General features: G+C 37.6%; 1 protein-coding gene across 1 annotated transcript; it reads left to right on the forward strand.

Moving 5' to 3' along the window:
* Nucleotides 1-735: 735 nt before the first annotated feature.
* On the forward strand, nt 736-21,294 carry LOC112565635 (fibroblast growth factor receptor substrate 3-like). Its single transcript, XM_025241203.1, has 3 exons — nt 736-1,329; nt 10,236-10,453; nt 12,673-21,294. Exons 2-3 carry the CDS (start codon nt 10,319-10,321, stop codon nt 13,939-13,941), a joined length of 1,404 nt encoding a protein of 467 aa, XP_025096988.1. The 5' UTR covers nt 736-1,329; nt 10,236-10,318; the 3' UTR covers nt 13,942-21,294.
* The last annotated feature ends 660 nt before the right edge of the window (nt 21,295-21,954 follow it).

The following is a 21,954-nucleotide window of genomic DNA, read 5'->3' on the forward strand; positions in this document are numbered from 1 at the left end:
ACTGGTGTCAGGCCTGACGAGAGGTGGGGACAGGAGGGTCTGGTGTACACCGGCCCGAGGCTGTGAAGGGGGCCCGGCCTTGGTCTGTAGGCTTTTTACTTTTCTTTTTAAAGAAAGGTTGACGTAACATTCCTCACTCTCGGAATTTTTTTCCATGGAACGGGGTACTACACGTTTGTTAATTTAACGACAGTTTTTCTCCTTTACTAACCACTCACTCAAATCTATATTAAGTAATAATGTAGATCCTAGTGCACTTGTTCTAATGTTTTGAAGAAATGTAGATATTGACAATCAAATTGTAAGCATATTATTATATTATGGAAAAATAATTTACGACTACAAGGGGCTCGAAGAGATCGTCTGCCCCGGGGGCCTGTGCTAGCTCTCGGCGGCCTTGACTGGTGTTATGGCATGACTCTAGCGTACGAACGATCTGGATAGGTTGGGGCATTCACTCAAACATGAATAGGATGCAGTCGAGATTCTGAAGACATGACACAAATAAAATTCTGAAAATGTTAACTATCCGGTTGTAATAATCGTTTTTGCTAGCTGTGAAGTATACAGGCAGCGTCTTGAGCAGGACGTTTCATCACAATTTATCTTTCCAACCGTTTACGAAATATTTTCTAAAAAAAAAGCATGCATTGATTATTAGACCCAGGTAAATAAAAATTAAATTAATAAAAAATAAAAATGCTAGTTTATAAAAGAAGACTAAACGTGGATGTCTGCCCAGCGTTGGGAAGATCAAAGGGAAAGTACTCAATCACAGAACCACCGAAGTAGATACACGAGTTACAGTAGTGTTGCTCGTGATTCATTCCTATTGCTTCCATCTACTTTAAGATAAGCTTGGAGCAGATTAAAATATATATCAATCTTGACTTACATTTGATTTTTTAATTTAAACTGCTGTCTGAGAATTCCCAAAATACTTGGGAACGTCACGCATCTTAAGCTAGACTTATTTCCCCTGCCACGTCTAGTCCATCAGGCAGTTGCTTAAAAACCCGGTTGCCGTGAAGCTTCCCTGCAAACATCTTAAGATTCAAATCGGATGTTATTTTCTCATTCCATACTAATCACCTGGTACTTTAAAAAACAAAAGCCACACTAGCTACAGAAGGGGCACAAAAGTGATGACGTGAACAGATTATGTGCCCAAATGTTCTTGACGAAACATCTTCGGCCGCCTTCCAAAGAGTCTTAACCATGTCAGACGCTGCTGCATTTTCTCCCCTCTCCCCCCAAATTTCGCCATCCAAGGCCCGCACTTAGCATCATCTGCACGAGTCGAGTCGGCTGAGGCTGCAGAAGCTATGGGTAAGTGAGATTTGCCTGTTAATATTTCGTGTATTACATTAATTCGTAGATGGCAGTGTGCACGATGTTGTTGTCTTTCTGTGTTTCCAATTTTGAGCGTGGAAAAAGCTTTCCCTTTGCCGAATAAACAGCTGAGCGAGTATGAAATAGTAGGCTTGTCCGGAAATTATACATCCGGTTGCCAGATTTTCTCTTAACAAAAAGAGTACAAAGCAGAAGTATGTGTGACAGGTGTCGGTAATTAAAAACAGCAATAAGAAAGCAATCGCATTTAAATCTGGTGTCATCGGAGGATCAATTGGGTGAAACTGGCTGCAGACTGGTAGGAATTCAAACTTGCGTAGCATTCACATTTCATCAGCACCAACTGTAACAACGCATTAAATAACTGACACTCATTTACGCACGCACGCGTAAAAAATATTTTTTAAATTGTAAAATATATTTAAAAAAATAGGTTTTTTTCTTGAGTACATCAACATTGATGTATATTGCAAGTTGCAAGTAGCGTAGGTTCACTAAGACATAGAGGGTGATATAACAATTCAGAGGGAAAGAAGCAAACAGAATTTGATGCAGTTTTAATCTGATTATTACAAATCACATAAGGTTTCATAACAGAGCAGTCTGTTCAGCTCAAAGCAAAGAAAGTGCAGGAATTTTGGAGTGTGCACTTTTTTTAAAGACTTGAAAGTAAAAGGTGGTATTTGTGACAAAATAATTCATGAAATTCATCTTTACCTATTTTGATAAACCTGCTGTTGATTTAAGCACATTTTGTTCAGTAGTTTGGAAACCATTCTTGTTTGAAGTGTGCCCAGTTTAAACTACTGTGAATTTGACTAGAATCGTGTGTAATCATGCTTTGTTTTTGAGTGCTGCTCCAGATAACTTTTAAAGCATACATTGACAAAAGCACTAAAGATGCATGCACCTCCAGGCTTAGAGTTAAAGTTTACTTAACTAGAGCTTTGTTTTAAAATCAAATACTTTAAAGAACAGATTTCGTATAAAAAAGTATAAAAAAGTAAATAAATGAATAGTGAAAATACTCAAAGAATCATTGATCAAGGGAGGAAACTTATTGTAGTGTTGATGCACTCATTCATTGGCTTGAACACAAAGATACTCATGTGCACAACCTTATGATGCACAGACTGTTAAGCTTATCTTGTAACTAGACTCCTTCTCTTACCGTAACTGAGCACACTTATTGAATACAATTGCCCACTGGAATTTATAAAGTTGGTCATTGTCACTGTACTAAAATAAATACACCTTGCATGTGGGCCATGACTAAGTAGGAAAACCAAAGAGTCAGTTCTCTGCATGACAGTAATAAAATGATTTGCTTTTTCAGTGGTGTGGGTGCATTGAATGAGTAATTGATATATAAACACATTGGTTTTGGGTTTTTTTTTTCCTTGTTTTTTTTTAAAAGGGAGTATTATTATTTGGAAATTATTGCCAAATGATGGCAGATTTTACTGGCACATTGCCAAGAAAACTTGCAACACATTGAGTAAAAACTGCTTGTGAAGATTTAAATTTTCTGTTGAGTAAGCAGATGTACTAATGCTATACCTGTACGCACATATTAAACTTTGTGCAAATTAAATGCATATGCATTTGAACTTCATGGCCAGGTAAAAACCTAAACGAAGGGAAGCATATCTTAAGTCCAACTTGGCTGACATGAGTTGCTTGCTGGCAGTTTGCCTGTGATTTGTGTGGAAGCAGTGTTCTGCACGAAGTATTTCTGCTCGTCTGCATTTCATGGAAAGACTTATACCCTTTGCTTAGCAGAAACGCCAACTTACTTTATTTCCTAGAAGTTTTGAGCAGCTGTGAATTTAGAAGCTTAAGGCATTCTGTCTTGCAGAAATTTCCTTATTTATGGTAATCTACAACTACATCCTTAGTTTATTGTTCATTGAGTTTATTGAACACCTGCACTGATACACGAAACAAATAGCATGCATGCATGTTTCTTGTCTTGAGAGGTCTGTAAGTGAATATGCAAATGTGCAGGGTCATGTTTTTTCTGGATCCTTCTCAGTCTTCTCTGTGTGTATGTGCGAAGAGAAACAGAGGGGAAGTAAAGAGTGGAACAAGAGAGGGTGTGGGAGGCAATGTTTATGATTAAAGAATGCTAGAATGCTTTCTTAAGTTCCTTCGTATTGTATTTTAAAGGTTAGCTCAACATTAAATGCAGTTGGGTAGAGACTAATCACACTAGCCAGTTGCTGACATTTTCACCTTGCTGCTCCAGTTTACAGGCATCTTTGCATCTGCTGCATACCTGTTGTATGACCTTTACCTGGCTGCCTTAAAAAGCAGATTAGAGGTTCAACCCTTTTGATTTGAATAAAGCTAGGAACTTTGAAAAAAACAGTCAGAAACATTTCATCAAACTCAAAAAATAAAATAATGAAAGATGCAGTCTATTCCAGACCTATATTAGCATTAATTTTAAAAATCTTAATTTAGTTTAGAAACCTACCCTGAAAATCTAACTGTTAATTTCATAAATTAATAAAAATGTTTATTTGCAATGCTGTAGTTGTTTGAACTGTTCAAGATTTCAGTAAAAGAATTTCTATAAAGTACTAATTTTGTGAAGGTAAAATTACTTTTATCTACTTCGCTTTACATCAGTGTTTGGGTAGATTAGTTTTATTGTTTTATTTGTCCATTACTTGAAGCATTGTCAGCAGAGTTATACTAGTTTGGTGGGGGGAGGGGTAGATGCAATCTATGGTGGTCCTTCCCACAACAGTTGATTTAAAGGGCAAGTCAAAACACTCTGCACTTAAATGATAGATACTAACATTCAAAAGCTTTTCCAGTCTAAGTTTCAAGTTTCAAAAGGATTATTTACTAACAATCACATATAAATTACCTCTCTAGGTTGTTACATGGGGAACATCATCTTCGTTTACTTTTTCACAAATGAAAAACAAACTGACCCTTTACAGATAATATATCTGATACAGTTTGGAAAATAAAGGGTTGACTTATATATGTGAGAGAGAGAGAAAGAAATATTATTTCAACGTGTATATGTATGTATTATCTAGTATGAGCACTATCTTTATTGCCCATTTGGGTGAATAAAGTTGTATAATGCTGCAGTGGAGAGTGCTTTGGGGAAGGCAACAAGTATCACCAAATACTAAGACTAATGTAATCATTTCAGAAAATCCAGACAGCTTGTAGTCCCTCATTGTTTATATCCTGCTATACAGATGTGAGATGTGGACTTTGCTTGTTGATACAGAAACAAATATCCAGGCATTTAAGATCAAGTGTTTTAAGAAATTACTCTGAATTTCCAAAATGGAATAAAAGACTAACAAATATATACAGAGTGCAAGTCACCAGCATGGTACTAAGAACCCCTTTCAGCAACAATAAAGTGGCACCAGCTGGTTTTGTTTGGCCATGTGACGAGGCATTACACTGTTAGATCGTCCTGTGGGGTACTTGCAAGGCATACAGAAAAAAACTGGTTAACTAACATAAAAGAATAGGATGGGTATATCATGCTAGACTTGCTTTCTGCCACTCAGGACAGGCCTAAGCGCAAACCTTGTCAGTTGTTGCATCTGTCCATTCCCCCCTGATGACCAGTCCCTACACACCAGCATAGTTGGTTATCACCTGGCACTATACAATGGATGAATAAATGAAAAAAATGAGGTAAAAATAATGTGGTCACTTGTAGGCTGTAGGTGAATAAGTGATTGGCATCTGTATGATCTATTCTATGATTAGAACAGTGGTGTTGATCAGAGGATTTGCAGCCTTAAATACCATTATTATTATTATTTGTAAAAGCACCATAAACTTTCCTATAAGGCTGAGATATGGTCCTCTGTAAGTGTACTTTATTATTAATAATATGATTATGGAAATTTCTGTAAAGTCTTGCCACCACAATCACCAGGAACTGGTTGTGTTTGATAGCCAGTAATCCATAGAGATGTTACTTTCAGTACCACAAATCCAACAACGATGCTGAAGGATGTTTTGTTATAGGGCACATTCTTTCATGATGGGCACGGATTCGTTCTTTGGAGATAACAGCAGAGCTTTTCAGCAAGAGTGAATGCCATATTGACATTGCAACTGCAACTGTTTGTCAGAGATAGCTCGAATATGGTAACCACTTTGAGGGTGTGTTTCCACTTTTACAGGCTCTTTATCATTGATTTAATGTGTTTTAAAAATTGTGATTTTCTTGTGGGCAAATCATAGCATTTTGATTACCACACCAAGAAGGTTCAGGCCTGCTATGTGTTTCAGTCACTGGCACCGTTTACAAATGCAACATGGCAGCTTCAAAGTTTAAGCTTACAATTGCATTCAAGACATTTATAATAAATGAAAAATTATTCTTCATCCCAAAAGTTTTATGTGAAAATAATTCAAAATTTTGGTAACCACCATCAAAGCACAGTCTTGTGTTTTTTGCCTTCATGTTTATGAGCCATTTTTATCTCAAGTTGGCTCAAAAAGACATTTGGCACTTTCTGACATTGCACATCATAGCACTTGGATTTTCACAGATTTAGGGAATGCTATAGATTGTGCTGCTGTTGGCATACCACCAGTAGCCCTCTGGGGACAGTAAGAATGTCTTCAAGGTGTTTTGGTAACAACCTTTCATTGTGCTGTTGCACATAAAAACACTAAATGAAGAGTAAAAAAGTTTTACTCATACCCTGTGGTTAAGAGGGTGGGAAACAAAACAAGCAGCTGTAGAGTAAATGTGATTTACAGCACCATCTAGTGAAAATTACTTGGTCTTGCATAGCTAAAGTGGATAGAGTTTTGGACTTGTGGCTTTGTTTTAGGTCATGGTTATTCATGCATTTATTTAGGCACCCTACAATGCCCTGCCCAGCTCCACCCATCCCACCCTAATTTATGCCTTCTCTTTTCAGTTTCTTGTCTCAGTACATCTGCTTCTGAATCCCTTGATGTATGTCACACAGGACACAGGAGAGACAGTGCAAACATGGAAGATTATGAGAGTGCAGATAGATATTGTAGCAGGAACTTAATAGCAATAATTGGAAAATTGAGGTTGATGCTGATAGAGAAAGACTTTTCACCCTTGTTCAGTCTGGTGACCTTAAGTGTAAAATTGAGCTAGCAGTTACTCTCATTGTGGATTGACATTTAGGATTTGTCTTTGGCTGTAATCCTTGTCGGTGTCAGCTGTTGGAGATGAATTTTTCAGCCTAGAGCTGCTCCTAACTTGTTTCCATCTGTTTCACTATTTTAGATGGGTGTGTGGGTGGTTGGTGTGTGTGTACATGTGTGCATGTTCGTACTGCTTGTGTATATGCATTCACTCATCCTTGGAGTTGAGGCTTAGATCAAGCTATTCTTGTTAATTGAAAACTTTATGTTCAGTCATTAGTAATGATAAAGCTGTTGTAGAGTGTGACGTGTATTTGACAAAGTTTGCATCTTTTAACCTCTACAACTTTGCCTTCTGAACAAAGAGAATAACTTATAACCTGGCAGAGTATAGAACAAAAAGTTCTACACTATAATCCAAAATCTGGTACAGGCTTTTACAAGACCTGTTGATCACTTTCCAAGCTTGTGAAAAGACTGTCAGATCCATAACAAAATTTTCAGTTTTTTTTTTTACTGTTTTCATTGTGAGGCATTTGTGACATTCACTAAAATTTGTGTAGGAGCAAACTGCTGAACATTTCACCCTCATCTACTTTGCCATCTGAGACTGCAGACTAGAATCCAGAAAAGCATAAACAAATCTGTGCCTTGGATTGAAAAAAAATCATTGTTTGGGTTTTAACTGTGGGGCAGCAGTCTCCCTCTTTTTCATTTAAATACTTGCATGTGAACAAAATGCACATGTGGTACACAGGCCTCATTTGTTTTTGTTTTGTGCTTTTCAGGTCAACATGATCGTGTTGACACAGTTGTTTTGGTTGTAGTCATCTTAGTTTAGCATGAAAGCTTGATAAAGCACATTTGAGGTCAGTCCTTGTACACAAGGATTAGTTTATAAAATCAGCTCTCAAGCATTGACATCACGTTTTCTCAAGAACAGTTCTGTCTTGCAAATGAAATTTTCAAATGTAAATATTCTGCTGGTGGTCTAAGTTCATACTCCAGCAGTATTTTTCTATGCTTCTTTCGTGTAGAGATAATAAATGTAGAGGAAAATATGACATTCCTATAACATTTTCCTTATTTTAATTTACTTCCTACAACACAGTGTTGGTTGTGTTTTTCAACTTCAATAGTTGATTTAGTACATGTATCATTGATAGGTTCGGATAAAGTACATGTAACATGTTTTACTATATTCTTCCATTTGAAAAATGTATTCTGGAGGTTCTTCTTACCCAGCTTGGTGGGCAAGTTGGACAGAATCTACTGAGGTAATGACACAGTTCTAGACAAATGCAAAAGTGTGGCTTCTTCATATGCATGGTGTAGTACAAGTAAATTTATTCCTGCCTTTGTGTGTGTTAATTTTTCAGATTTCATTTTCTTCTTATATTTTAGACGATTTGGGACTTTTTAATAAACTATTTATCTACTTAAAATGTCATTTTAAAAAAACCTTACTTCCAATTTCCCACTGTTATTTCTCAGTTATTTTTATTACTCTCTGGCATTTTTAAAAACTTATGGCAGGAAGTAGTTAGAATAATTTTGTAAAGAATGACAGTGAGGTTTTGTTGTGGCATTTTTGGAGGTGATGTGTGGAGGTGCGTTTATTACTGCTTAAAGGCCTTCTTGGGAGCAAAATGATTAGATCTGTGTCAGTACATCCTACTAAATCCCCTGATTTGAGTTGATAGCCATTTTTAATGGATTTACACCACAAAAAAGTAAAAATTACATCAAAGTAATATAATATTTGAATTCTATATATATTTCGAATAAAATATTAAATTACTTTGTAGTGTGTAAATTATGTTGGTGTTGCAAACTATGACTAAAGCTCTCCATTCCAGTCATTTGCCTTCATGAAGTTTTACTAGAATACATCAAAGAAAGTACAAAATACCCAGTAATCTAAGAAGGGCTCTTTAAACATACAAAGAGGAATCAGGAAACAAACATTAGGGATGGAGAGTGTCATAAGTATGAAGAGGAATGCGAGCAGACATTCTAGTCAACTGATTATAATAACTATTGACAACTATGGTGGTTAATGTAAGATTTAATGCTTGGGGAACAGATGTGTCTTTAGTACACATTTAGAGGATTTGATGGAAGGTAGATGGTGGATATGGAAAGGAAGAGAGTTCTAACATATATTCTAGTTAATTAGTTATTTAGTACTTTATATTTGTGTAAATTATGTAAACAATTTTTTTTCTGCCTTGTGACCTGATTTCATGCTAATAGCTTTCCATTCTATTTAGATACCATCTTTTATTTGCATTCATTAAAAGAGAGCAAAAGGATACGTTTCTTGCAAATTATATTACTCAAATGAAATGTATGAAAAATTCTTCCTAAAATGATGTGTCAATTATGATTGGTTTGGGGGATTTTTTTGTAGGTTTACAGGTTTTATATTTAAACGCATTGTACTTTTGTGCCTTGGCTAGCTATCTAGGTTTCTCTCTTTTTCTTTTGTAGGGAATGAGTTAAAACAGTGTAGATTTATTTGTATTAAAACTCAACATTTTTGTGACAACTGTGCATATGGAATGCAATATCTTTGCTGATGGCAAGGTTGGGAAATGTGTTAAAAAACATGTTGCCCTCGAGTGGGTCTTTAAAGGTGGAACTTTTTTACCTTAAGGCAGGAAGAATGGTTTGACCCAGGAGAGGGAGGTAAGGAGAGCAATCTAGGCCTCTTGGTAGTCATGTTTCTCTTTCAACAAGTACCCTCACCTCCCTTCCCTGGATCAACTATTTTTTTTCCTGCCTGATAGTGGAAGTTCAGCCTTTAACATAGGGCTTTGTTGGAAAGCAGGAATGGGATTTAGTTGGAAGTGGAAATTTTAAAACCATTTAAGGAATGGTAAGGTATTTTTTTATTGGATTAATTATATGGATAATTTACCACTTACAGCAAACAATAAATATAGATTTAATTAGGTTTTCTGTTTGCTTTCTGCTAGGTTAAACTGCTGTTTTTTATGTTTGGTATTTGATGTGAACTGTATGTTTGATGCGTGCAGTGACCGCATACCACTCCAGGAGGGAATGGGCTAATTTAGTACTTTGAAGATGTAAAATGTTTCTATTGAAGATGATGAAGTGTATGATTAAAGGAAGCAGCTTTCATCTCTTTCTCTTTTTTTTTCTCTCTCTCTCTGTCTTTTTATTTATCCTTTATTTTGTTTTCTCTCCTTTTCTGTCTTTTCATTCTCTTGTTTACATTCCTTGTTTTCCTTTCTGAGATCCTCCTGAAACATTTGTAGGTAGTGTTGGATTTGAACTTGTGACAAATATTTTAGGAAGGGCAATTAAGGGAGGCATTTAGGAAAAAGCTGTTCTTTTCTAGCTTTCTTGTTAAGATAGGCCCAGTTGTTAGTGAAATGTGTTTCTGTTTTCATGGTAATGGAACAAAGCAATTTTAGGGTAAGAGTCAAAGTATGTTTCATATAAGTGCATTGGAGACCTGTACCATTTATCCAGTCCTAACCAAATGTTGCAGGAGGAATATTCGTTTCATCTATGGGAAAGTTATCAGTTATGTTTGGTTGATGTCCTATGCTATTCTTCCTGTTCTTAATCACCCCGAGTGGAGAATAAGGCCGCAACTGTTCTATGCTATGGAGCACCTTTAATTTTGTTATGTTTGCCAATTATCGGATTTGTGATTCAAAATGAAAATCAACATAGCAAATCTTATCGATGAATTTTATATCATTGACCTGGCTGGGTTGCAGACCATTGTGCTTCATCAGTCATATTCTGCTGATAGAAAAGGCAAAGTGACACTGACAGTCCTATAAGGCAGAAAGTAGCAACCATGGGCTGTACCTTATCTTCAGGTCGGGTCGACAATGGTGCCTGTACCTTTCGCGTCTACAATGTAGACAGAGATGGCATTGAACTAAACCCAGGCAAGATCCAGGTGTCAGCTACAGACCTAATTTTATACCAGGTTGGTGATGCATGACTTTTTTTAACCCTGATTCATTACTGGGCGGGACCAAAATGGTGAAAATGTGGGGGAAATTATAGGTCATTATTATCTATTCTCCTTGATGATATTGCTTATGTTTGTGACATTGTCATCTGTTTTCTCCTGCTTGTGTTTCTTCATTGCATGGTCAACTACCTGTCTGTAGTATTTTGTGCACGGTGCATTGAGCTCACCACAAAAGGGGAAAGGTGCTTTTCAAATTCAATTATTATTATTAAGTGTTGGGAAAACAATAACAAAAAGTCCACACGTATACAACAATGATGTAAGAAAAGATATTTTACAATTTTTTTTTTTTTGTTTGTCAGATTTCTAATCAGTGTCGGTGTATTCCTAGTTTTTAAGCCAAAACATGAATACTGTCCCAGGGAACCGGGCTTGTGGGCAATAGTTAACCTTAACTCTTGCTACCCATGTCAACATAAGTTTCAGGGAAACCATACAACTATACATACAGTACTCACACGTTGATCATCCAGTTTACTATGCTGCTCATGAGCCTCCATCTCTGCTGTTCCCTGAACACAAAACTCAATGTGTAACGTAATATATAGAAATAACAGATTTATTTAACATAAAAAACATGCAAATATATATAATCTAAAAGACTCCTCTGGGGTGGGAGTCCCAGTGCTATCCATGCTAAGCATACTTCCACTATTCCAGTTGTTACCTCTTCTCTAAATAAACCATTCACTCTTCACACGCGCATCAACTGAGCTCTGATGCTAAAGCTGTTTTTGTATAAGAGGTGGTTTGGTGAAGACCAATACTGACAGTCAGGGCACACTGATTACTTACCTTCGAGAGTGTTGCTCCGCCTGTCGGTCATCCTTCCCGCCCAATCTGCCAACCACATCAGAGAGCAACGACTGCCTTCCCAGAGACAGAGTCGAGCCTGTCCCAGTCCAGGAACACACACGTGATGTCTCCGACTACTGCAGTGCCAAGTACAGCCGCGAAACAAACACTGACTTCATGTGAAGTTCTCTGGTTCTTTGGAGTTTGGGCAAACCCAGCAGACATTCTCCTCCTTTGAGAATGATGACTTCTGACGGTCAAATGTCTACCTCTCACAGATAGTTCAAGTGCTCTCATGGGGAGTGCAAGTCCTGGTCACGTAGCCCTTTGATTTCCACAACGACAGCAGGCAGTCACTGAATCACACCCTTACTCAAGGCTCTCTAAACCAAGCATCCTTCCTCCCAAGTCTCGCCCTCTTGGCTTAAAACCTGTCTCGAGGTACAAGTGAAGTTGGCATGAGAGATGCTGAAGTCACTTTTACTGCTCTGACGACATGCCAAGAAGTGTGCTGCTGGTTCTCCGTTCTCTATTTTACTTTGCAAATTTGCAACGACATATACAATGAGAGAATGTCATTGGTCACTCACTCACCAACCAATCAAGTAGCCAACACTTATAAGAGAACAACCACCCTTTTGATGCTTCGCCCTGCCTGCAGTGGCATGGTGGACAGGTGACTAACTTCCACTCCCCATCAAGGTGGTAGACAGGTGTGGGAGCAACTGAGGTGTCACTCTTGTCATAGCCATCATTGACTCCTCTGCCAGCCGGCTGGTCATGCTTGGCTTACTGTAACCACTTAGGGCTGTCTACCACAGATATAACATTTCATATTACACCTCTACACTGCCACATACACTCCCCTTTCTTACATAATAGGTCTCTGGCTAGTAAACACCCTACCCTAGACCCTAATTGGGGCGATTGTTACCTCCTCATTAGTTTAACTTCCCTATTGATGAATTGCAGAAGGATGAAATATTCCAAATATACTCTTAATTACCATAATTTCTATTAAATAACTTTTCAAAAGATCTTTTACAGCTTTGTTGCTTATGTTTTCAGCTGAAATGAGATTAAACTAATACATTCATTTTGAAAGTTGATGTCGAGATGACTCGTGTGTGAAGGTGTTAATAATTCATGGAAAATTAATGTGATTGCAAAGACAAAACAAGAAGATAAAAATTCAAAATACGTAACTGTCTAGTTGAGAATTGTTTCTTTCCTTGCTTTTTTTTTATTTATCCATCAGGTCTGCATCAGGACGACATTTATTTCTGTGTGGTATTTATTTTTTTTAAATCTCGTAATTGTAAAAGATATAATCAAGCAGGTGGTTCATATTTTGTTTGTGCTACTATGTTAAACAGAAAGGAAAGGAACCTATTCATTGGCCATTGCGGTGTCTGAGAAGATATGGTTTTGATGCAGAGCTTTTCTCCTTTGAGAGTGGTCGGCGATGTCCTACTGGCTCAGGTATCTATGCTTTCAAGTGTCGCCATGCAGAAGCATTGTTCAACCTGGTGCAAGAGAGCATTCAGCGAGCAGGGCAGGAAGACCAGATGAGAGCTAGTGGCGGCAGTGGGAGCATGACTGGGCCACGAGTCTTCCAAGCTCCCAGCTGTCCCAGCAGTCGTCCGGCTTCATTGGCAGAACCTCTTGAGCAGTATGGCTTCATGGTTGCATCTAATGGCAGCAGTGACAGACAGATGGCCTTGAATGACCTGGGATCTCAGCAGCACCTCTACATCAACGGTACTGTCGTCCCAGACAGTAGTCACCACTACATTAACACTGGCCTTGGTGGGCGTAGCATGACAGAGGCCTTCTCAATCGATGAGGCAGCCCCACTTATAGATTTTATGAACCGCCCAGGGCAGCATATGGGGCCGAGTGGGGGTCGTAGTCAGGTGAACTACGCTGTGTTAGACTTGCCTTCTTCCATGGAGAATTTGCTAGACGAGGATGGTCAGGGTGCTGTCCACAACTTTCCACGCGCCAACCCCGTGTGCGCATCACATGCTTCTGCTGCTGCAGCTCTCAACCGCCTCTCCATGCCTCAAGACTTGATGGGTGCCCTGGGGCCAGAAGACATAGCTCTGCAGCCAGCCGACTCTGATGTGTTCCTTTCAGATGGAGGTGACTCAGCTTATAATCGCACCTACATCAACATAAATGAACCCTCACCTCCAATGACACGCTGTTCCGAGTCTTCCGCCTCTGAGCCAGCAGCTTCAGGTGCAGGAGGGACTGCCACCGGCAATGGCAACAGCAAGCCCAGTGGGGGTTTGTCTGTTGACCACCTCTATGGTCCAACAGCCAACTACGCGAATTTCAAGGTACATGAAGTCAATGGCGGGCTCCAACAACAAGCGAGGCAGCAGGAACCAACAGGCATCATATACATCCAGCTTGATCTCAACCAAGTGCCTGGCTCTGAGTCTCAGGGCCAGCCTGGCGGTAACAGCATTTCCCCAACATCACCTACCAGCATGGTGTCCATATCAGAGTCTCCAGGCTATGCCACCATAGACTTTGACAGGACAGAGGCACTGTCCTACTCCACTCGCGGCGGAGCAGATGGAGAAGATGATCCAGGCATACGCAAGACACGGCACAACAGCACTATTGGCATGTAGTTGGATATGATCTGCAGAAATGTTTCATCGTTAAACCTCACCACCAATAAGGGTGGCAACTGGGAAGAAAAACTGAACTAAGCCAACATCGACAAAATCTTTGTACTCAGAATAGAATGAGGATTGGATGTAGTCATTTGTGAATTGTTGATCTAGCCAAGAACCCAGTTTTCTGACACAAGTCTGTGTTCTGGGATTATTCGTAAATTACAGTCTACAAACTAAATTTGTGCCTGCTTTTGTCAGGATGTTTTGCTTCTCCTGGCAATAGCTGGCAAATGAGAAAACAAAAACAGGCAAGTTCTGCTTCAGGCCAGTCATAATCCAGAAATAATGAACTAAGCTGTCTGTGGGATTAGTGTTTCGTTACATTTTTTAATGGGTTTTTTATTTCATAAAATGTTTTTGTACTGATGTCTGTTGATGAAAACAGCAGGTCTGCAGCAGAGAGTTTTTTTGTTATTTCCCATCCCACACCACCACCAACACCACCAAGGGTATGATGTGATCAAAAGATGTTTAATAGAGTGCATTTGAAGGCAGTTAGCAGTTGGGGTTTTTTTTTTAAGGTAGTCAGAACCTACAGGCAAGTCATTAACTAAGGTATGTTCTACAGGGCTTTGTACCTGATGTTGGTGTTTCCATGTGAGTCAGCTATCAGGTGTTTTAAAAAAAATACCAGAAGGTGGGGGGGGGGTGATTTCACTGATCGTGTGTAAATATCAGTCAACATAAGACATGACCTCTAAGTAAAAATGATCAGATCTTTATTGTGTACAAATACATGGACATAAATATAAACATCGGTTTATTTTGTCTGCAGGTCATGATGAAGACTTTAACCTGTTCACATCTTATTGATTTCAATACCTTTTAAAATATATTTTTGTCTTTAGGAGGAGAGTGTGACCTGCTGGTGGCATAGGTGTCAGTTGGACACAATGATGAGAGATTCTGTTGACCAATTTGTGCAATAACCTGTTGACCAAATGCGTTGTGAAATATTCAATGTATCTGTTTGAGATACTGTGTATATTCGATCTCAGGCCCACGCATGCTTAGTCAGAAGCATGTACCTTCAGGCCAAAAGAGATCATCTGAAGGAATCTTCATCATTATAATACAATTCAAACTCAGTCATTGTCATTTGTCATTTAATTTCTTAGAATTTGTAGAATTTACGTGGCAATGTTAAATTTTCTGGGTTGTTTGTTTTTTTTAAGTAAACTCGAGTTAAAACAAATCTTGTTCTTGCCATCAGGCATCTATTCTAGACATTTTGATTTTAAGGTCAATATTACTGCAAAAAGTATTAAACATATACATTTGCTCAAAAAAATCTCTGGCGTGTTTGTTGCGTAGGGTATACTCTTGTTGAAAAGATCACAGTCACCAGTTCTTTTTAAGGAGCTGATCACACAATAGTCTTATGCTAAGCTGTCTCTGAACAGATGATTCACCTTGTGAGGACATCTTATACTACAATAATAGATGCAACAACTACATGCTAAAAGTGGAGATTTCAGGGGACGGGCACTACTGGCATGTTTTTTTTGCCAGTGTCACCCTTGACCTTTCTAATGAGTTGAATGTTGAGAAAATATCAGTTAATAGTTTTGAAGGGTAAGATTTATGCTACACGAGATTGAGATTGAAGTTTGCTCACAGTATGGGCTAAAGCCTATATATGTATCCAAGAAAACAATTAAAATAGCCTCCTAGTTAGCTGTATGGTACTTCATTTTGAGGTATGTGCATCTCCTTTATTCTAAAGTTTCAGAGGCTATGGATATCTACATTTTTATTATCATATCTAGCATCTAAAACACAGACATGTTTGCTGATTGCTAGCATCTAAATCTGTGAAACTAGCTTATTGTTGTCCTGTCTCTAGCAACTGAGATTTCATATAGGACAGGTATTTTGGCCATTACCATTCTGCCTTCCTTGTTTGTTAGAGTGTTGGGTTTTGTTTTGTGTGTGTTTTTTGTGAAGTAACCATTTTTTGTTTTCATATTTACTCTTTTAAAGCATATTAGTTGACCAGTCAGGACTTCTCATGAAGACTTCATTAATCTTTAGTTAACATTTTGATTTGAATAGATTCTTAGCAGTTTTTTTTATCTTTAGCATTTCTATTTTTTATTTTTTAATTATCTTTTCATTTACCAATGTTCACAGTTTTGATAGCCAACTGGCCAACAAGGTGTTGAGCTATACAGACCTGTCAAGCTATTCATGTCTTTTCAGAAGGATTTTTGTTTTTCACTTTACTGCTGACATTGAAATGTTTAAAGTTTTGCACATTTTTGCCTTCAGTCCGTTTTATTTGTACTGTGCAGTCATTATGTGTATTAGTTCCTATGGCAAAAGGCACTGCAGATACTTGGCTACCAAGTTTTATCCCATTTGACCTGTTTGCTTTCTTGACATTAGATTTACCTAGGATCTAACCGCTTTCCACCCACACCCCTGATGGTAGTGGTAAAGATTGAATTGTAAATTGTTAGTCTTCTTATAATTTTCATACTCTCAGAAAGTTCCAGCTCAGAAGTTTTTAAAGTCTGTGAAGGGTGTTTGACAGTTTGCAAATGAACATTATTATTAGATGTACTATGTCAGGTGGCATTTCTTGTGAACAACAAATTTTCGTGCAAGGTTACATCTTTAGTATTGCAAACACTGCAATGTGTGAGCAGCTGTACATATTTTTAATTGCATTGCATTTTATGGTGTGTCAGTTGTCATTTTATGTGTAGTGCCCATGTCTTAAAATACAAAACAGTAGCACTCTCATATGATCTCCTTTATTTTTATTTACTAAGCTTTATTACTTCATTGTCTTCAGTGATTGGCATCAGTCTTCTGGCATTTTTAAAGGAAACGAAAGGTGAAGAAACATTAAAGAAAGCCTTTTTTAATGTAACCTGCTGAGGACAAAGCTAAGAGTTTTAAGAGGTCATGGGCAATAGCCATACAGGAGATATGTTAAAATAATCTTGTTCACTGAAACATGAGTAGCATAGAAGTAAAACGTGCCATGTTACCAGGTACCCTTTTCCCTAATGTCTCAAGGTGATGAGTCTCACAATGAGGGTCTTTCCTTTAGATTGGTGTCCTGAGGCTAAACCCAGTCAGCATTTAGCATTTTTGCAGGTGGGTGCCCTGCACAAACCAAAATATGGAACTCAAGCATATGTGCATGGCTTAGCTGATAGCATTCTTTCACTGCAGAGTGTCTTTTAGGAGCTATACCACTTCAGCTTCATTGACTTGGATTAATAGAGATTTGAATCAAAGAGAGGTTGTGAGTCTGAAAAAGTCGCTTTCGCTGCCTGTTTTTACTGAAGTAATAAGTGTAGGTAGTGGGTAGCATAAACAAAAGCAAAAACAGAAAATGATGCAGGACTTAATCCCACGTAGTCTGGCTCATCCACCTTTTACTGTGGACTGGCAGAGAGAACATTTGTCGGCTGCTACTGTCTTCAGCACCTTTCTTCTCGAGTGAGGGAAAATGGACAGGAGAGGCGGAGCATTTTGAAAGAATAAAGCCCTTTTCACCTCATTTGACTGTAGATGTTCAGTAACATTTGCATGAATAGCATAACTAAAGCAAAAATAATTAGCTAACTAATTTCTGTGTTCTTTTGTGTGGATATGTGTGTGTGTAGGAGGCCTGTTTGTGAAAAAAATTGCACTAAAAATATTATTTCTTATTTATTGCTTTATATATAGCTTGGTGATAAGGCAAGCTCATCATGGTGAAATTTAAAGGCAGTTGGCAAAACTGCACATTTTTTTTTTTCTGCAAGGATTCATTCCTGTAATAAAAGTGGGAAGTCTGGTGACGCAACAGTTAGTGTCTGTCACCAATACACTGAAGGTTGGCTGTCCTGGGGTCAGCTGTCATCTTGGGCAAGATGTTCTTTCTCTGCATGTGGCATCAGTTTACAGGGCTGGTTGCCTTGCTGTGATAGCTTTAGTTGCTGGCTAGGCATAAAACACCAATGTCTCTCTCCCTCTCCTGTAATAAAAAATAATTATCTGTAACAGCTCTATGAATATTTATTAACATATATCTTGCCACAGTGCAAATTTTCACACTTACAGGATTTTCACTACCACTTGTTATTTGGGAATCAATTTCTGATGCTACAACATTCATCTTTTACACAACTTTTCTCCAAGCCTAGCAAAGAAGTCCGAGTTTACACAGTATGTGGTTGTTTTGCTCTTCGTATTGATGCTCGCATGTTTTGGCTGACTTTGATGATGTAATATTAGGATCTTGCTGATTAAACACGGGTTTATCTGAAAATCTTGACATGAAATGTCGACCGCATACTGTTGAGTTTTGCTGACCACAAAAGTTTTCTGTTTGTATTGCTTACAACCACAATTTTTGTCCTTCAAGTTTTAAGGCATATACTATCAGGAAAGCAGGTAATATTGACTTTTCCCTGCCATTTTTTTTTAATTCACCATTTTGACAGTTTATATAAAAACAGTTGTCTTTTTCACCCATCTGTTTACATTTATTTGTCTGGTAACAGCAACTGAGTAGCAAACAGACTGAACCTCCGACACTGCTATAACCACCGACAAGCACGTACTGCACATTCGCTGAGTAATTGATGAAATACCTTCATTTCTCATGCTTTTATGTCTTGTACAGTATTTGTGTGGTGTAAGTGCATGCACGTATTTTCACTGGCATGTGGTGGTGTGGTCTTAAAGTAAGCAAGGTGCAATACAAAAGAGCTGAGAGTCGTTACGTTGTTATAAACCTTCATTAATTTGTGATATGACATTGTAAGGATTTGTTGATTGTAGTGTTCATTCATTATTAAGTTTCTTTGTTTTTATGTGATGTTTGTCAGATTGCAACAGGGCTTTGTAACTTGACCTTCAATGATGTTTCTTATGAAAAAATTGATGCTGCTGTTGCTGACCGTGCATTTTACACTGTTGGAGCTAGTAGTCTCCTAACATTGTTCTGCTTCCTGATTTTTTTGGTTGAAATTTTTATTTTAGAAAATATGGATGTTGTGAAGGTTGTCCATCATTTGCAGTGCATTTGAATATTTACTTTCAATGTGATTTGTTTAAGAATGTCTTCAAAATGGGGGCATGGTTTCCAATATGCTGGCACTTCAAGGGCTGATTATTGTTGTTGCTCTATGAAGTGAGGAGAATGAAGTTGGATTATCGAAAAAGTTTTTGTAAAAAGTTATTTTACAGTGGAAGAATCTTAACAAAAATTGAAGTAAGTTTAAGTTTATTTACTCTGACGGTCTGCTGTTATCAGAGTACTTAACACTAGGCTTCATTCTGTTTATGAATGGATCTTGCCTTCTATTGTTTAATTTTTTTAAATAACTTTTGTATTGTTATATAATTGTAACATATATATATGGGATCCTGGCTATGTATTAAGAGATGCTAAGAGAGGATCCAGGTTGCTACTGTCTTCAGATTGCATCTTCACCATATTTATTGGTAATCAGTAATTTGATTATATTCATTTAGGAGGTAGGTTTTTACCTAGTAACTGCTGCCTGTGGGTGCACAAATTATGATGTCTGCTGTGCGGAGATTTGAAATACATACTACAACAGCAGATTATTAAATTTAATGCATTTTACAGCCATTAACCTGTAAACATATTTGTTACTGTTGTCCTTTTCATTAAGAGTCACTTTTTGTTTGGAATATTGAGATAAGATTCTTCCTTCTAATTGTTATGCCAGAATCTGCCTGCTGCTGCCTTGAATTTTTATACCAAATTCTGCTGTAAATGTTAAGGGAGACATCAGTTTCTTTGTTTTTTGGGTTTTGTTTTTTAGTTGTTTTTTTAATTGTGCTTTTGGAGAGGCTTCAGCATTTTATTTTTTAATCTAGAATTTTAAGATCTACAGACAGTTTTCAGTAAAATTTGAGACATAATTTACCTAAAGCTCTGGCAAAACTTGCAACACATGAATGGTTGTAGCTATTTTCAGAGGTACATGGGCCCACTTCCTGCATCAGTTACTTTTTCTGAGGTTGTTTTGCATCCTGATCCTAATGATTACCATGGACAGATCAATATGGAAGATATCTGTGAACAGAATACAAAATGGGGACCTCTGAGTTATTTGACAGACTCTTAACTTTAAACAACAAGAGCATTTTAAAAAATACAACCTCTTTGGTATTACATTGAAATACTTTCTGTTCGTTGTATCCTACATACTTTTTGTTTTGTTTTGTTGTTTTTTTTTGTTTCATAATTTATTTTATTAAATGAAGGTGCCATTTGGTAATCTAAGTTTCAGCTTTTCTTTCTCGATGGAAGTTTCATAAAGTTGGAGGCTGCGTGTGTGTGTGTGTGTGTGCCATTTTGAGTTTGGTAATTATCTGTCTACTAGCTTGGATAGGCTTCCTAGTCTTGGGGTTTCTGCATTTTGAACTGTATTTTCAGTTCAATGCTTTCTCAGACCTGTGACCATAAAGCTCATTTTGGAAGGTCAAAATATGGCTTAGGAAAGGGTTGGGCTCTGTATTCCACATCCTGTGCCTAGATGTGGTGACCCACTTACAGTTCACTTCTACCAGGCTATGGGATTATTGTCTTTTTTTAGTTTTATTTGTACATGAGCATAATAAAAAAATGTTTTATTGTATTTAAAGTGACATACCTTTGACACTTTAGGAAGTCATATGTTGTGCTGATTCTCAACCACCACAGAATTTATGTCACAAAAATGGGTTTATTCTTGTGGATGATCACATTTTATCTGTGCTCAACTTTGCCTCTTTTGTGAGATTAGTAGAAAGTGGTAGTTTCATTTAAACTCTATCATTGTTGCAAGTCATTGTAGCACAGTGTTCACAAAGACTTCTTGAAAATTCTTTCCATGTTACATTTTTACGTTTATGGAATATACCAGGGAGGTGCTAATAGTGCAGACAAATTGCTGAATTGTTGTAGAATGTGTTGAAAATCAAGTCATACACTCCTTACATTTTGAACTCGTTTGTGTTTCTGTGTGCATGTGCTTTGTTCATGTTTTTGAAGCAGAGTTGGTTTCTCGTGCCCTACGTTTACTACTGTTGCCCTTTATCATATGTAACCTTTACAAGTTTTTTAATATATATTTTTGTTACCGTCAGTTGTACCTGACCAGGTGTTGTGGTTGTGTTTCTACCTTCCCCTATGGTTATACGGGACAGAACAATGCATGCATGTGTGTATATACCTATATCTATATATACCAAGGATTCAGTGCAACATGAGGCAGATCATCTGGTTGTTTTAACAGAAGTTGTGTGACTTTGACTCAGATGAAAATAAACAGCGTGAAGTACAGAGAAGTTGAAAGATCATGATGTGTGATAAAACCTTGTTAATGTTCAGCTAATTCAAGGGAAAAGAGGAATGATGATGCATTATCATCATTTGCAGATTGAGGGTAGGCGGGTTGTTTTTTTGTTTGTTTTTGTTTTGTTTTTAGGGGGGAGGATGTGGACGGGACATAGTCTCAAGAAATGAAAACTGGGGAGAGGGGGTTGAGTCTTTGATATGGACTGTGCACTGGAGTTCAAACGCAAGTTTTAAATCTTTTTTCACAAATAAGCTGAACTGGTTTGCAAGCGACAAACATAACTTGAAAGCTGCATCGTAATCATATTGGCATGATGAGGATGTTTGCTTCAACAACTGATCTGAATGCTTCGATTGCATGCTGCCTTGATTTAAAAATATGAACAGTTGATACTTTAACATGGAGCTCATTGAAAAATCTGCAAACAAGCCACACCGCTGTTAAAGTCACAGGGTTTAAAACGTGAAAACGGTGCGGCTTATAATCCAAAATTTACAGTAATCTTTCCAAATGCACGCATACACACACTCAAAGCCATAGAAGACTTCAATGACAAGCTACAAAAAATATTATTTTGATGCTTTTTTTAATTTACAGTGAAAATAAGTGAATTTGTTAATATATAAATATCACTTACTTTAGAACA

Source organism: Pomacea canaliculata, linkage group LG6, assembly GCF_003073045.1.
Source record: "Pomacea canaliculata isolate SZHN2017 linkage group LG6, ASM307304v1, whole genome shotgun sequence".
Classification (NCBI taxonomy): Eukaryota; Metazoa; Mollusca; class Gastropoda; order Architaenioglossa; family Ampullariidae; genus Pomacea; species Pomacea canaliculata.

Coding starts and splice junctions, on each gene's coding strand:
- LOC112565635 (XM_025241203.1), top strand. CDS start 10,319: ATGGGCTGTACCTTATCTTCAGGTCGGGTCGACAATGGTGCCTGTACC. Junction 10,454..12,672: donor CAGACCTAATTTTATACCAG/GTTGGTGATGCA, acceptor TATGTTAAACAG/AAAGGAAAGGAACCTATTCA.